We start from the raw sequence: 17,488 nt of genomic DNA, 5'->3' as shown, positions 1-17,488 counted from the left end.
GTTCAGAACCAGGCTCTGTACATAAATAAAGCAATGCAACCAAGCTCTGTATAGAATTTTAGCCCTAGAAAAGGACTCTGTATAGAAAAACAACACCAGAACCAAGCTTTTTTTAGAAATTCATAACCAGAACCAGGCTAAGTTCATAAAATATAGTCAGATCATAGTTCCATACAGAAATATGGCACCAGAACAATATGTCTACCTTAAATACAGAAAAATAACAAGCTCTGTACAGACATATAGCACTAAAATCAGGCTTTGTAAAGAAATACAGACCCAGGCTCTGTACATAAATATAGCAGTTTGTATCTTTTTTTGCTTTGCTTTGGAAAAACTTTTATAAATAGAGGTACTCTAATACTATCATTCATACTAGAGCTGGCATTAGGGGTGTCAAACTGAACATTTTTGCCCAGGGCCCCCTCTCCTAAAGGGGCCCCCTGCATGTGGACTTTTTTGGGCATAGGATGTGTTGCTCCTTTAATACCCCTTGGTTGAATGCCCGGATGAAGATGCTTATCGTCTATCTCCTGTGTCATATATATCAATCATCTATTTATCTATCTCCTATAATTTGTCTATTTCCAATCTATACATCCTCTATCTATCTACCTATCTATCTCCCTTCTATATCAATTGATCTTCTCTTTGTCTTCTATTATATCTATCTCTCATATCTATCGACCTTTTATCATCTAGATATCTATATATAATCTGCTTTATATTTCTGCATCTATAAATCTATATCATCTTTTATATTTATCTTCTATCATCAATCTACTTATCATCTGTCTGTCTCCTATAATATTCTCCTACATATTACAGATTGCACATATGTGTTATTGTGCAGAACTAAAAGGACCCTCTTATTGTATGAACAGTCACATCCAGTATTTTTATTTTGAGGCTCCACCTTTAGTTTTGCCCAGGTCCCCACTTTGTCTAAAACAGGGGTCCCCAAACTACGGCCCGCGGGCCCCATGCGGCCCGCGGACCGTTTCTATGCGGCCCCCGGCAGCCCTCCAGCAGTCAGGCAGGGGCTTCCGTCCGGACAGGAAGCTCCTGCCCGTCACAGTATAGTGCTCGATGCGGCCGGAAACGGACGCTCGAGCATTATTATTGCAGGTGGAGCGATGTGGCCGGGAAACCACCCCGGCGCACATCGCTCTTTGAACCTGCATGCGCGGCCGCGTGATGACGTCATCACGTGGCCGCGCACCTTTTCCTGTCCGCCAGCCGCAAGAAGAAAAAAGACGCGGGAGCCAGAGGTAAGTACAGGGTTTTTACATTTTTTTTAAGCAGCAGTAAAAACATTGTGCCAGCGGGGGGCCCTAATATATGAAATAATTCATTATGGGAGCATCATATAAAATAACTAATGGTGGGGGGACATATAAAATAACTAATGGTGGGGGCAAATAAAAAAAAAAAAAAAAACTAATGGTGGGGGGGTATATAAAATAACTAATGGTGGGGGGGGACATATAAAATAACTAATGGTGGGGGGGGACATATAAAATAACTAATGGTGGGGGGCATATAAAATAACTAATGGTGGAGGGGCAGCATAGGAAATAATTAATGGTGGGGGTATAGGTAATAATTAATTATGAGGGTCAGTCTAGTAATTAATAGGGGGGGCAGCATATTCAATAATTAATGGAGAGGGGTCCCAGTATATTAATAATTAATTGTCCCAATTAATTAATTCATTGGGCCAGTATATAAAATAGTTCACAAGGGGGTGCAGTATATTAAATAATTAATTGGGGGGGCAGTGTATTACAGATGCGGTCACATGTACTGCTATTTATCCGGCCCTCCAACGGTCTGAGAGGAACAATGAACGGCCCCCTATGTAAAAAGTTTGGGGACCCCTGGTCTAAAACATGCTCTGTGGGAGGGGGGGGATGGAAAATGAAATTTTTTAGTATTATTATCCTATGCCACCTTCTTCTGTTGATGGGTGGGAAACTATAGGATTTCCTCTACTGCAAACAGGAGGGATCTGAAGATAGAGTAAAACTTTTAAGGAGCTACAAGCCACAAAATAAAATAAAAGTCCCCTATAGGGTTTGTCACTTGCTGTAACTTGCTTGTATTCCATGTAATATATTTTAAGATGAAGAGTAAGAGTAAGAGTAAGATGAAGAGTAACAGTGAATTTATAGTATGTAACTGTTGTTCCATCTAAACAACGTGACCCCTGGTACCAAGATTTATGGACAAGGAGCTCTCACCGGTGTAATTGAAGCCACTGATGAGAATGGGCAGTGACAGTAGCAGAGTATAATTATTGCTTCTGCTTGTTATGATGCTTGGAACTTGCACTCAATTGTGTCTAATAATAATTCCTTTATTTATATAGTGCACATAGATTACGCTGCACTACGCTGAGCTTGCCAAATCGGTCCCTGTCCCGATGAGGCTCACAATCTAATAAACCTACCAGTTTGTTTTTGGAGTGTGGAAGGAAATCGGAGGACACGGATTAAACCCACTCAAAAACGGAGAGGACATACACCAAGAAAAGGCAGCAGAGCCATAGAGATTGTCACAGATATTGTCCACTGATCAGTGTTTAGCTCAGATTATCATCTCCAGACACTTATAAAACACTTATACAAATAAGTAAATATAATAAAAAATACTATAAATCATTCCCACTTCCCCATACTAACTACGGCATCACAGGCAGTGAAACCTACAACTAATAATTACTAGTAAAATTTCTACAGCTCATTTCCCAAGACTCTCAGGATGTGTAATAAGAACAGATCCTCTTTGTTAGTTTTACGCTTTTATGGGACCAGACTAGTAATATTGTGACACGCCTCTTCATCATTAAATTCAAATGAATCATTGCATTGTCCAAGGAGTATAAAATCCAGGCCTTTACCAGTATTTGCGATAAAATGGGTCATTCTAAAAATATAATTGAATCCTGGTGTGGTTCTGAAATAGGCACCAATGCTGCAAGTTAGTTAGGCAATTTTTCCCCTCCTACATATTCCAGCAATGGCTGTGAATGGTATTATTGAAAACACAGTGGGCCACATGTATCATAGTTTGGTCTCTCTTAGGTGAATTTTAGAGACTTTTGGCGGCTACTTTTTGCACCTTATGTATGATCCTGTCTTTTTACTGGTGATACATGTTCAGTTTTTCCTGTCCGGGCAGGTGCAAATTTTGGCTTCTTTTTGAGACTTTGGGGGTCATTTACTAAGGGCCCGATTCGCGCTTTCCCGACGTGTTACCCGAATATTTCCGATTTGCACTGATTTTACCTGTATTGCCCCGGGATTTTGGCTCACGCGATCGGATTGTGGCGCATCGGCGATGGCATGCACGCGACGGAAATGTTAACAGTAATGAAATAAGGCAAATCACCTTTCCTCAGCTGTTGTAATTAGTTTCAAAATGCATTAAAAACGCAATTAAACCGCTACATGTGACCTCACCCTTGAAGTAACCAATAAAAAAAAAATGCAAAAATGTAAGAGTTTGGACAAAAGAGGTTACTGTGCAAAATGTTAAACATTTAAAGCGTGTGAAATAATTCCAATATACATGTTAAAATCGGGTCCATGAAAAAAAAATTCATTTGCACCTAAAAAGTCGCAAAAAAGCCGTTAAAAAAGGGAAAAGTCGCAAGGAACTTCTGGAAAGTTAAGATACATGAGGCACACTGCAAAAGGTGCAGACCGAGGTGCACTTGAAGAGCGCCAAAAAAATTTGCAAAAAAAAAAGTCGCTAATACGATAAAAGTCGCAAAAACAATCCGATTGCGTGCGTCACAATCCCCAGTTAAACACCTGTCACAGCGGCAAAAATCCCAGAAAAGTCGGATAATGCAGCTACGGACCCCAATGGCTATTATTCTGTGGGATGCCCCAATAATACACCTTTCTACTCTTGCAGCCTGCTGTTTCCCCATTTGAGCATGCATCAAAATGTCTATCACACATGATGGAGAGATGTGTCCATCCTTTTTTTGCAGCAGAGAAAAATGAAAAATGATTGTGTTGTGTCTTTTTCTCATCCATTTAGACACTTCTCCTCCACTTTTGCCTTTTTCCAGGGCAGAAAGGTACTAAGGCTGGTAAATCCAGTAAAAATACATATTAAAACATGCATCCCATTGGAAAACGTATTGTAAATTGTTTGATAAATTGCTTTATTTCATACTGCAAACCTCACAGGCGATAAAATTATATCTTCCATCAACTGTAGGAAAAAAATTACAAATTGGGAAGAACAATAATACAGCCCCAAAAATGGTAGCATTGAAAATACCATTCCATCCCGCAAAAAATGGCACCTTATACAGCTCCGTACACCCAAGTAGAAAAAAGTTATTGGCCTCAGAATTTGGCAAAATGAAGAATATGTAAAAAATGATTTACATTTTTAAAATTTACTAAAACATAATAAAACCCAAAGGATAAAGGGAAGGTATCTTTTAAAGTGCACAGTAAAAACTGTAAAAAAAAAAAAAATTGGAAGTTTCCAAGAATATTACCATCACTAGGAAGTACAATTTGTTATGCAGAAAGCAAACTTATAAAGCTATCTACACAAAAAAAACAAAAGATATGGATTTTTGAAAATGGGGATCGAAAAATGAAATTGCATAAACGAAAGACGACTTTGTTCTTAATTATAAAAATCCCAGTCTTTATTGCTTTAGAGAGATATTTTCCCTTTAAATATGCACACAAAATCACTTTATATTTTGTAAACTTTTATTGTTTTCCATTTTATAAGAAAATATTTCATTTTGACAAAGGGATAGTTAGATGTCCTATAGCCAAAAACTTTTTATAGTTAAAAAAATACATGAATCGAAAAAATTACTTAAGTTACTTATTCTGGGGTTGTCTGGAAACTTGCTGACCATAGGAGATGCATTGAGCAGATTGAAAAAAGCACTGAGCTCAGTTCAGACAAAGCACATTTGGCAAGTTGCACTTCAATGCTCCTCAGTGCCTCCACTATCACAATGATTTAGCTCCTGCCTTAGATATACACATACAAACTCTTTTAAATATAGAACAAAAACATGTTGCACCTAAACATGTATGATTGTGAATCTATACATGTATCATACATGCATAACATGTCATACTTAAGGAACATTCCCCATTAAACACCCTATAAAACTAGACAGGAAAAACAGAACACTTCAAATCTTTTGAAACTTTTATAAAAGTTACATCTTCTATACACATATCTTAGATTTAGAACCCTGAGTAAAGCAATGAGTGGATGACACTAGGGGTGTAACTACAGGGGTAGCAGCCATAGCAGCTGCTAAGGGGCCTACATTGTCAGGGGGCCTGGTCATTCTCACAAAAGAATGGAGGATGTGCACCATTATAAACATATTATGATGTACAGTAGACAGCATAATATTAAGGTAGCAGTGCACATTTGTGTGTGTATATACATGTATGTATGTGTGTAAGAATTAAGACGTGTGTATGAGTGTAGAACTTTATGAGTGTGTATATGAGTGCATAAATGTGATTGTATAAACTTATATTATTTGAAGGGAAATGGGGGCCTCATCAAGTTTGCTATAGGGCTAGTCTCTCCTAGTTACGCCCCTAAAAGACAGCTATTGGTAGTAGGCTACCACAGCTTCAATCACACTTCAAGACACAGGCCTAATACTTCATCTGAAAGTTAAAAATGGAGAAATCTGGGTGGCCTTAGCTTTTTTTGTAAACGGATTACTTAGTGCTAATTCTACTATATATTTTCCATGTTTTTATTCAGAATATTGGCTAGACTTTCCACTACCTGCAGCTAGTATTTAGTTCATTGCCATAGATGTAGTTTTGATTAACCTAGCTAAAGGAGAGAGATGGCCTGTGCCAGCTTGTAGCCACCGGACTGCCTGCCCGCAAGCACCCCCAAACTATGTCCCATTCTAAATGGGATATTGTATCATTAGATGTCACATGATTGCACTATGATGTCATTTTATATTATTGCATCACTTGACAAATACATGAAGAATATATACACTTGTTATTGAAAAAGTCATCAAATGTTCTTTTTTCTTCTGTTCTTTAAGACAATAACTTGCTGGTGATCATAAGTAGGCAAAAAGCAAAAACCACAGAGCTAGGGTTGTTGGTATGGCCTCCGTTTGTCGTAGCGGTAGTAACAATTCTAGTAGTCGCATTATTAGAAGCACTTGTAGAATTTGAAGTGTTTGAAGCTACTGTTGCATTTGCAGTGGTCGGAGCACTTGTAGAATTTGAAGAATTTGCAGTAGCTGAAACATTGGCAGCAGATGAAGCAGTTGCAATGGTCGGAGCACTTGTAGAATTTGAAGAATTTGCAGTAGCTGAAACATTGGCAGCAGATGAAGCATTTGCAATGGTCGGAGCACTTGTAGAATTTGTAGAATCTGCAGTAGCTGAAACATTGGCTACAGATGAAGCATTTGAAGTGGCTGGAGCACTTGTAGAATTTGTGGAATTTGCAGTAGCCGAAACACTGGCAACGGATGAAGCATTTGTCGTGGCTGGAGCACTTGTAGAATTTATAGAATTTGCAGTAGCTGAAGCGTCTGTTGTTGCTGGAGCACTTGTAGCAGCTGTAGAGACAATTTGCAATGTGAAATAAAAAGATGTACATAAGCTGATATTTAGAAATGAAAATCCACATATAAATATATATTATCCATTCTTTTAATTCTTCAGGCTCAGAACTGCGGTAGTCATTCCGTTTTTCAATGTTATCATAGATACCAAAAAATGGGAAGCAAACTCAGCATGGATCTGTTGCATGACAGAAATGGGGTTTGCCCATGAAAGAAAGTTTTCAAATTTTAATCCCCTAGTGATGTTTACACAAAAAAGATCATTTTTAGCCCCTTTACTTTGTAATTTTACTCAGTTTTATTGTTGTTTTTGGGCCTATCACTCATAGTCTGTATAAAACTCAGCATTGTGGGAAGGCACTACCTGATCAGACACTTCATGTTTCCTCTGTGCTATGAGATTCTGTGGGTTGACAATGTGCTTAGATGTGCTCTAGATACAGGGTTTAGCTACACTATCATTTAGCTTCTGAAGATTCTACTTGAATCTGACACATAGAAAAAGAGAGATGAGACAGATCAGAGTTTTGTGATTCATAAAAAACACACTGAAACACTCAGCATTGCTACTTCACCTAATCAATAAATCATAGTCAGAACTGTTATGCACCCTCTCCCCTCGGATCAAGACCTTATCTTGTTTGTAGAGCTGCTGCTGTCTCCTTTACATGCTGCTGGTCAAGAAGCACCTCTGTCTGCAGTGCTCTCTGCCTGCTGTCCCTCCCTCTACAGTACAAGAGAAGCTATACATGCCAGAGGAATCTGCGGACCATAGTCAGAAGTTTATGGTCATATCCTGAGTATATTTAAGAATGCTGTCTTCCTGGGAATACCTCTTTAAGGAATCTGACAGATATGACAGTGTATGTTGGGTTTTTATTTTACCATCTGGAGTTTGCGCAAAGAGTATTATTTGTCCACAGTGGGGCTAAAGAACTAACTGATTAGGCACACATTGATTAATTGGGTTGGGGGGGGCTGGATGATCGCAGTTGTTATTGTTTAAGTGCCACCGTTTATTTTCCAGAGGATCAGCATTCCCCAATGACGTCATGGGGAGCGATGATACCCCACTGCCATGCAAATAACAGCACTTACATGCTGTTGGTGGCTTTGCCAGCAGCATTTTAAGATTGGTGGCAACAACTACAGGTGTTATCTGGGGAGGGGTAAAGCTGAACATTGCGATTGTCTGCTTGTCACTAGTGCTGACCACTGAGCCCCAGTGTTAGCGTCAATAGATTATAAATCTCAATCATTCTGCATATATTTGTAGAAAAGTAAACGTTTACGTACCTGTACTATTAGCACTCAATGTTTTCTCAGTCTTGAACACACCATTGCTTTCATTTATAAAAGCACTGAAAAAAAATAAAATGAAAAAAAAATGAAAACAATGCTTTTGATTGGACATAAAAGTATTTATTTCACATAAAAGTAAGAATTGAAATATGTGGCTGTTATTAACTATATATAATTACGAATATGTTTCCATAAAGTGAATGTCCACCAACTTATGTTAAAGTGAACTTTTAACATAAATGTATTTTTAGCTGTTGAATTCGGAAGGTGCAAAACTAAGAACCAGACAGTATGCAGAAAGTTTTCCAGCGCCCTCTAATGACAAAAGTGGGAAGTCAAAATTTTTATCTTTGAATTTTATCATAAGTTCAACTAGGTGGATTGGAAAAAAAACGACTTGTTCAGAAATGTCTGCACCTAATGCGGTATTAGACCTGAATAAGGAAATGCATGGGACAAAATAACCGATACTAATCTGTTGGGGAAGCTGAAAGGCATATTGTTTTGGGCTACCAATTATGCTAGAATTTTGGAACATTCTCAGCAGGAAATGTGCTTTAAAGTTGGACTGTGGATAATCACTTTTATTTGTGTGATCACATTTGAACAATTTGGATTTGAAAAAAAGTTTTGGTGGACAGGAAAACATTTTTCTTGTGAAAATTTTTTAATATTCTATACAATTTAAAATGTGTCCACTTTTGTAAATTGTTAAAGGAGTATTCCAATATTACCCAGTCCAAATGGTTGGCCCCCTTTAATACTTAAGATTTGGGGATCCCAAACCGCCTGGTTGAATGCGGTAGAGGTAGTGCATGCCTGAAGACCTTACCTAATTTCCAGCTAATAATGGACAATATCTATTATCTTTCAACAAAGACATCAAAAATTTTACTCTTTCCAAGATTTTTGTCTCTATACAATCTTTGTAAATAAATAAAGGATTTTTATATTTCCCTATTTTGCATAAGACTGATATATATATTAAAAACCAAAACTCATCATTTACCTGATGGTAAGAGTAGTTGCATCAAGATTGGATGGCGAAGTCCAGTTGACAGAAAGGGATGAGTTACTGGAAAATGTGAAAGAAACTCCAAATCCATTGGTACATGTGTTGTTAGAAATACTTGCAGCTGACCAGGTTCCTACAGAATTGTTGTTAAGAATAACCTGGAACAGAACCTCAACAGTTGTATTTGAGTTTGAAGACAGCGTGACTGTAAAAAAAAAATAATAATTTAACGTTAGTGACACTGACCACTCTCTTTGCTTTACTAAAGGGGTAGCCCCAAGTTTAGATCAGTGGGGGCTGACTATTACGATCACAATAACGGAGCCTGCAGCTCTCCAGATACGGGGATCCAGTTTTAATTAATGGGTGGGGCAGCAGGACACATGCTTGTCATGCTGTTCCATCAGTTACTGGAGAGCTGAGGGTCCTGTTCTTGTGATCGATGATTCTAAACTTGAGACTACACCTTCAAAAGCAATTTGCCATTATTTTTATATTGATTAATAGGTTAGATGATTCAAATCAGGTGGGCGAGGGTCCAATGCCTGGTTCCTCAACCAATTCAACTGTGCAGTAGCCATGCCAGGTTGGAGCTGATTTTACACAGTGAGTGAAACTATCACCTTATTATATCGATACACTAGTGTTCCTAGGAAATCGGTGGTGATGCCAATTGATAGAACCCCACAGGAATGATATTAACGGAATGTAAAAATCATGGAAAACTTATTTAATGGTAAAAATATAGAACAGGGTTTGTACTCCGTAACATAATATTATATTTGTATTTGTCTCCAATGATTTGTAAAGTTCTACGGAAACATGATGGCGCTTTATCAAAAAAAATATTTATTATTATTATTAGAATATTATTATTAGTCACATTTATGTTAGAGTTCTACCTTGCATACTACATTATGGAACCATCTTATCGATGTGACACATTGGCAAAAAAGTGGCCACTGAAAATTGGATGACAGCTTTTTTCTCTAAGAGATACTTAGAGATCTCCAGTATCTACACATCACTGGTCCAATGACATTGGCTCTCCATATAGATGTAGTCCGAGTGAATCCACTACACTCACATCTGCACACAATGTTGGGACCTGATAGTATAATGTTCTATCATGTAATGTGTTAGCGTAGTGGACACAGTTTCCAAACATAAATACTTCCATATTAAGTGCATTCCGTGCCATATAATTGGCACGGATGATGGAAACTACAATTCGGAAAAATTTGGTGCAATTTGAACTTCTAAATGTAAATCTCCATTTTCACCCCTACAGATTAGTATTTATAGAAGGAGTTGGCAAAATTAGGTTTCACTCACCTGTATAGATGGAATTGTTCAGAAGATTCCCTGAAGATACACTCAATGTGTAGTTATTAGTATTAACACTAGAAGACAGTGAGCACACACTCTGAGCCTTTGCACAGAATGGAGTGAAGAATACTCCAAGCAGGAGAAGAAAGGTAGATCTGGCGATGGACATTGTGTCTTCTGTGTAGTCACTCAGCAGCTGGTGCTTCTTCCAAGTGCTTGGGATCTTTTATAACCAGCTGCTGTAAGAATGTAAAAAGGGCAGGGCTCTGGATGATAGCTCGCCCTTCGCCTCCATACTTCCTCATGTTTCTCATACTATGAGAATGTGCTGATCCTACTGTGAAGAAATAGGATTATTATTATACTGTAGGTAAAGGTGAACAGTAATTTAAGTGACTCAAAGTCATTACACCTGAAAAACCCATGTTACAAAAGTGTATGACAAGGCGAAACTCAAGTACAGTGGGCAGAGTATGATATAGGTCTCATCCTATCTCCTACAGCAATGGGAATAATTGGCACAGTTTTGTATCAACTATCAATTAATTTAAAAAATGTTACCTATAAGAAAAACCCAATTACTTGTTTGTCTGAAAAATTTACTAGAGGAGAAATTATTCAATATGCTTGTCTCTATATTAGGTCCATTAAGCTCCATTTACAATAACCCACGTGTTTTTCGTGACATTTTGTACTTAGAGGTAGAGGGAAATTTTGGTCGATATTTTTGGCATTTATTTATGACAAAAAGATGTGAATAGCTATTTTCGAAATTCAAAGTGTTCTGTTTTTAAAACTGATAGTTTTACTACCCAAATTAGTTACTAAATAACATTTACCATATTTCAGCATATTATAAGTGTCCTTTTGTTTTTTTTATGATGCTAGAAAGATCACAAATCAAGCAGCCAGGGCCGTGACGTGGGGTAGGCAAAGGTAGGCGATCGCTTTGGGCGCAACCCTCGCCTTACGTCCTGTCTCTCAGGAGCGATATATGTATCTTTAAGATCCACATATTTCTGGTTGCTAGACGTAGGCAGCTATCACAATGACAGAGGTGCACTTCTGCCTGCGCCGCCTGGGTCTTAGAGTGAGAGGACGCCTGCGACAACTCAGGAGCTGGGAACTGGATAAAAACTACTGGAAGCTGGCTTGGCTATATACTATGGGGTTGGACAGCTTTATACTGTCTAAAACAATATAAGGATGACTTTAGATCATTTTCCCTTACCTTTCCCTTCCAAGATGGCGGTGGGATGCGCATCACTTCGGCGCATGCGCGGGTCTCGATGGTGGCGCCGCACTTCCGGTTCACGATGACGCGCAGGGTATGCACGTTGTGCGTCTTCCGGAGTGTGGCCCCGCCTCCTGACACGTGTCTGGAGACCGCGGTGATGCGCTACTTCGTACACCTGCTGTTCATCCTGGTAAGAAGCACACTGCACTTTTGATTGGCCCCAAGGTACCACTCATTTGGGGTTGAGGGATATATATATAGGACACTGACCATACCACAGCACACCCCCTGTGGCGGTGGTCAGAGTTACTATCCCAAACAATCTGTTTTGGCTACATACTACGCCCTGGTGGGTAATGGAACTGGTTACAGCCTAATTGTATTTACTGATGTTTGTTCGATACTTTGAGTGTACTTACTATGTATTGTGTTATTTCAGACCACCGCCACACCTTTGTGGTTTTTATGTTAAGTTTTTAACCGTGTTTTTGTGGTGACTGATTAAATAAAGACGTATATTGCTTATTGTAAACTGAGTATTTAACTTTATTGCAAATTTATATATTCATTTGGGTATCCTATTTACTTCCATTGGTATTCTATGTGTTTGACTAGTAGTAGGAGTTGGATATTAGGTATTGGGTTATCTTTTTTTGGTATTTATTAGCTTTCTACTAAGGGCTAGCTATATACTACTGGGGGCTGGCAGTGGCTGAATATATATTGGGGATAGGGGGTAGGCTGGCTATATGTTACGAGGGGCTGGCTTTGAACCTCAGGGAGCTGGCTATATACTACTGAGGGGTAGCTATGCACTAATGGGTGCTGGCGATATACTACTGGGCATTGGCTCGCAATATAATATAGGAATGGCTGGCTTTATACTACTGGGAGCTGGCTGTATACTATGAAGGTGGCAATGGCTGGCTATATGCTATGGGACTGGCTGCTTATACACCAGTGGGGCTGGCTGGCTACATATTACTGAGGCTTGGCTGGCTATATATAACTAGGGGCTATCTGGCTATATACAACTGGGGGCTGGCACGCAGCTTAGTAAATTTGCCCCAATGTTACCAAAACATGTGATCCCGAGTGGATCCCTTGGATTGCATTTGAAAACGTAACCAAAATACCATGTGTGAACTTGGCCTCAGGTGCCACAAACCCCTCATCCCAAATAATTTGTAAACTTTTTATCATGTGTTATAGGGGGGCATTTTAACCCCTTGCCTCTGATGGGCTTTTACCATTTTACTTTCGATTAAAAAAATGAATAACTTTTTTATTTTTTGCCTGTCATGACTAAGGCTGTGACTGAAACATGTAGATAGAGTCAGAGACTGAGCTTATCATGGACATACAGAGACTTGTCCTATTTTTCTCCCGGCTACAGAATGGTACGGTGCTGCAAGCGTGGGTGCGGCGCTGTGCGCCCATTGCCGTTTATATGGGACGTATATAGGGAGTGTATATGTCGACTCTATATACGTACCCCAAATGACCGCGTGAATGTAGTCTAAATGTAGTTTTTAATAGCAGAATTTTGGGTTTAAAGAGGACCTGTCACCCAGAAAAAGGCACTCGGATCAGCTTACTAATCTAAGCAGCTCCCAGTGCTACAACAGATGTAGCAGTGTTACACTGTTAGTATTATCGGAACCCTCCCCTCTAGCAGACACTGCCGCACTGTACAATAGAAATGCGCTGTAAGCAGTTGGACATATTCATGAGGGGGCGGGACTAGGAGGTGGTGACTGCTACATGAAGCCCGCCAGTCACCGCCAGCCTATGGCATAAGCCCTCTCATGAATACGCCGGAACGCTTACAGTGTGGTCCAGCATTTCTATTGTACAGCGCGGCCAGCGTCTGCTAGGGGGGAGGGTTCCGATAACGCTAAGGCTATATTCACACGAACGTATGGGGGACGTATATATGGCCGACGTATATACGGCCGATATACGTCCCCCATACACTCCTATGGGCGCACGGCACCCTACGGGAGCGGTACGGTGCCGCACACGTGCGGCACCGTACCGTTCCGTACCCGGGAAAAAGATAGGACCTGTCCTATCTTTTCCCGTAATACGGGGCCGTGCGCCATAGGTTGCTATGGAGAGGGGCGGGGGTGAGCTGCGCTCACCTCCTCCTCCTCTCCCCGTACACTGCCGTTGCCCGCTACGGTACGGTACGGGCGGGCAACGGCAGTGTGAATATAGCCTAACAGTGTAACGCTGCTACATCTGTTTTAGCACAAGGGGCTGCTTACTTTAGTAAGATGATCCTAATGCCTTTTATGGGTGACAGGTCCTCTTTAATATATATTTCTGAGGAACTATTATTAACCCTTTCCTTACCGTATATTTAAAAAAACCACACATCTGGCATTGTTTTCTTGTAATAAAACATTTATGCATTTATCCGGCAATGAAAATAACAGAAAAGGATTTTGCTTTGGGTTAATAACTAGAGATGAGCGAGTATACTCGTCAGAGTAAACTGCTCGGTCGACTATTAGCATACTTGGACCGGCTCGTTGCTAGGACGAGTATCTCGCCGGCTCTAGTATATGCATTAAATTAATAAAAGACAGTGAAGAACAGTGTTTACAGTGAAGAATAACACATTACACATTGAAAGAACACTATTCTTCACTTTGCAGGTGTTCGCGTGTGTTTCCCGCTAAGTTAGGAGATGTGCGCAAACATCTGGAATGTGAAGAATAGTGTTCTTTCAATGTGTTCTGCACTTATATGGTCCTGTGTTCACTGTTGTCACTGATTTTATTCTATTCTTCTCTTTGCAGATGTGCGCGCACATCTCCTAACTTAGCGGAAGACACGCGCAAACACCTGCAAAGTGAAGAATAGTGTTATTTCAATGTGTTCTTACAAGGAAAACATCTGTAAACATCTGTAATGTGTAGAGATGAGCGAGTATACTCGTCCGAGCTTGATGCTCGTTCGAGCATTAAGGTACTCGAAGCGGCTCGTTGCTCGGACGAGTATTTCCCCTGCTCGAGATCGAGCATTTAATTAAAAAAACACAGTGAAGAACAATGAAGAATAGAATAAAAACAGTGAACACAGTGAACACAGGATCATTTAAGTGAAAAAGACAGTGAAGAACACAGTGAAGAATAGATTACAGATGTTCGGCACATCTGCTTACTTGTCGGAAGATACACGCGGAACGGCAGCAGGGAGACATCGGGCGCAGCAGGGAGACATCGCGCACCAGGGAGACATCGGGCAGCACGGGGGAGACAGACATCGCGCAGAAGGGCAGCAGGGAGACAGACATCTTGCAGAACGGCAGCAGGGAGACAGACATCGCGCAGAACGGCAGCAGGGAGACAGACATCGCGCAGAACGGCAGCAGGGAGACAGACATCGCGCAGAACGGCAGCAGGGAGACAGACATCGCGCAGAACGACAGCAGGGAGACAGACATCGCGCAGCACGGCAGCAGGGAGACAGACATCGTGCAGAACGGCAGCAGGGAGACAGACATCGCGCAGAACGGCAGCAGGGAGACAGACATCGCGCAGCACGGCAGCAGGGAGAAAGACATCGCGCAGAACGGCAGCAGGGAGACAGACATCGGGCAGCACGGCAGCGGGGAGACAGACATCGGGCAGCACGGCAGCAGAGAGACAGACATCGGGCAGCATGGCAGCAGGGAGACAGACATCGCACAGAACGGCAGCAGGGAGACAGACATCGCGCAGAACGGCAGCAGGGAGACAGACATCGTGCAGAACGGCAGCAGGGAGAAAGACATCGCGCAGAACGGCAGCAGGGAGACAGACATCGGGCAGCACGGCAGCGGGGAGACAGACATCGGGCAGCACGGCAGCAGAGAGACAGACATCGGGCAGCATGGCAGCAGGGAGACAGACATCGCGCAGAACGGCAGCAGGGAGACAGACATCGCGCAGAACGGCAGCAGGGAGACAGACATCGTGCAGAACGGCAGCAGGGAGAAAGACATCGCGCAAAACGGCAGCAGGGAGACAGACATCGGGCAGCACGGCAGCAGAGAGACAGACATCGGGCAGCATGGCAGCAGGGAGACAGACATCGCGCAGAACGGCAGCAGGGAGACAGACATCGCGCAGAACATCAGCAGGGAGACAGACATCGCGCAGAACGGCAGCAGGGAGACAGACATCGCGCAGCACGGCAGCAGGGAGACAGACATCGCGCAGAACGGCAGCAGGGAGACAGACATCGGGCAGCAGGGAGACAGACATCGGGCAGCACGGGGGAGACAGACATCGGGCAGCATGGGGAGACTTCAGAGGAAGAAGAGTAGCCGATCCCGGGACAGCGTATCACCCCGACAAGTAAGCAGATGTGCCGAACATCTGTAATCTATTCTTCACTGTGTTTTTCACCGCGTTTTTCACTTAAATGATCCTGTGTTCACTGTTTTTATTCTATTCTTCACTGTTCTTCACATCTGTTATCGGGAGATAATATACGCACAGAACAGTGAAGAATAGATTGCAGATGTTTGCATACATCTGATAACTTATCAGAAGACATTCTTTTTCAATTAAATAACACATTTTATTCCCGAACCATGGTCCCTTTGAAAAATGCTCGGGACTCCCATTGACTTCAATGGGGCTCGTTATTCGAGACGAGCACTCGAGCATCTGGAAAAGTTCGTCTCGAATAACGAGCACCCGAGCATTTTAGTGCTCGCTCATCTCTAGTAATGTGTTATTCTGGGCTGTTCTTTTAATGTGTTCTTTTAGTGAAAAAATGCTCGGGTCTCCCATTGACTTCAATGGGGTTCGTTATTCGATACGAGCACTCGAGCATCGGGAAAAGTTTGTATCGAATAACGAGCACCCGAGCATTTTAGTGCTCGCTCATCTCTATTAATAACTAATACAGGGATAGAATTTAAAAAAAAATTACCCTCATTTGAATAATGATTTTATTTTTAAAGGAAATAAATAGAGATGAGCGAGTATACTCGTCCGAGCTTGATGCTCGTTCGAGTATTAAGGTACTCGAAACGGCTCGTTGCTCGGACGAGTATTTCTCCTGCTCGAGATCGAGCATTTAATTAAAAAAACACAGTGAAGAACAATGAAGAATAGAATAAAAACAGTGAACACAGTGACCACAGGATCATTTAAGTGAAAAACACAGTGAAAAACACAGTGAAGAATAGATTACAGATGTTCGGCACATCTGCTTACTTGTCGGGAGATACGCGCGGAACGGTGCGAACAAAATAGTATGTGAAGAACAATATATATGTGTGTAGAACACATTGCAGAACACGGTGAGCAGGACAGAGACAACGAGGAGCAGCACAGAGACACCGGGGAGCAGCACAGAGACACCGGGGAGCAGCACGGAGACATGGGGCAGCGGCAGCACGAAGACATGGGGCAGCGGCAGCACGGAGACATGGGGCAGCGGCAGCATGGAGACATCAGGCAGCGGCACGGAGTGGCACGGAGACATCGGGGCACGGAGACATCGGGGCACGGAGACATCAGGGCACGGAGACAGCGGGGCACGGAGACAGCGGGGCACGGAGACAGCGGGGCACGGAGACAGCGGGGCACGGAGACATCGGGGCACGGAGACAGCGGGGCACGGAGATAGCGGGGCACGAAGACAGCGGGGAGCGGCGGGGAGCCGCACGGAGACATCGTTGCACGGAGACATCGGGGAGCGGCACGGAGCGGCACGGAGACATCGGGGAGCGGCACGGAGCGGCACGGAGACATCGGGGCACGGAGACATCGGGGCACGGAGACATCGGGGCACGGAGACAGCGTGGCACGGAGACATCGGGGCACGGAGACAGCGGGGCACGGAGACAGCGGGGCACGGAGACAGCGGGGCACGGAGACAGCGGGGCACGGAGACAGCGGGGCACGGAGACAGCGTATCTCCCGACAAGTAAGCAGATGTGCCGAACATCTGCAATCTATTCTTCACTGTGTTTTTCACT

The 17,488-nt window shown here is 42.3% G+C and overlaps 1 protein-coding gene across 1 annotated transcript; it reads right to left on the bottom strand.

Annotated features, from left to right (window-relative positions):
• Nucleotides 1-4,661: 4,661 nt before the first annotated feature.
• On the bottom strand, nt 4,662-10,505 carry LOC140134990 (uncharacterized). The gene is made up of 4 exons (XM_072155875.1): nt 10,272-10,505; nt 8,931-9,141; nt 7,916-7,980; nt 4,662-6,613 (listed from the first exon to the last, which is right to left on the bottom strand). Exons 1-4 carry the CDS (start codon nt 10,432-10,434, stop codon nt 6,081-6,083), a joined length of 972 nt encoding a protein of 323 aa, XP_072011976.1. The 5' UTR covers nt 10,435-10,505; the 3' UTR covers nt 4,662-6,080.
• Between the last annotated feature and the right edge of the window lie 6,983 nt (nt 10,506-17,488).

The sequence above is a fragment of the Engystomops pustulosus genome, chromosome 6, assembly GCF_040894005.1.
Source record: "Engystomops pustulosus chromosome 6, aEngPut4.maternal, whole genome shotgun sequence".
In the NCBI taxonomy this organism is placed as follows: Eukaryota; Metazoa; Chordata; class Amphibia; order Anura; family Leptodactylidae; genus Engystomops; species Engystomops pustulosus.
This window is presented reverse-complemented; position numbering and strand designations above follow the sequence as displayed.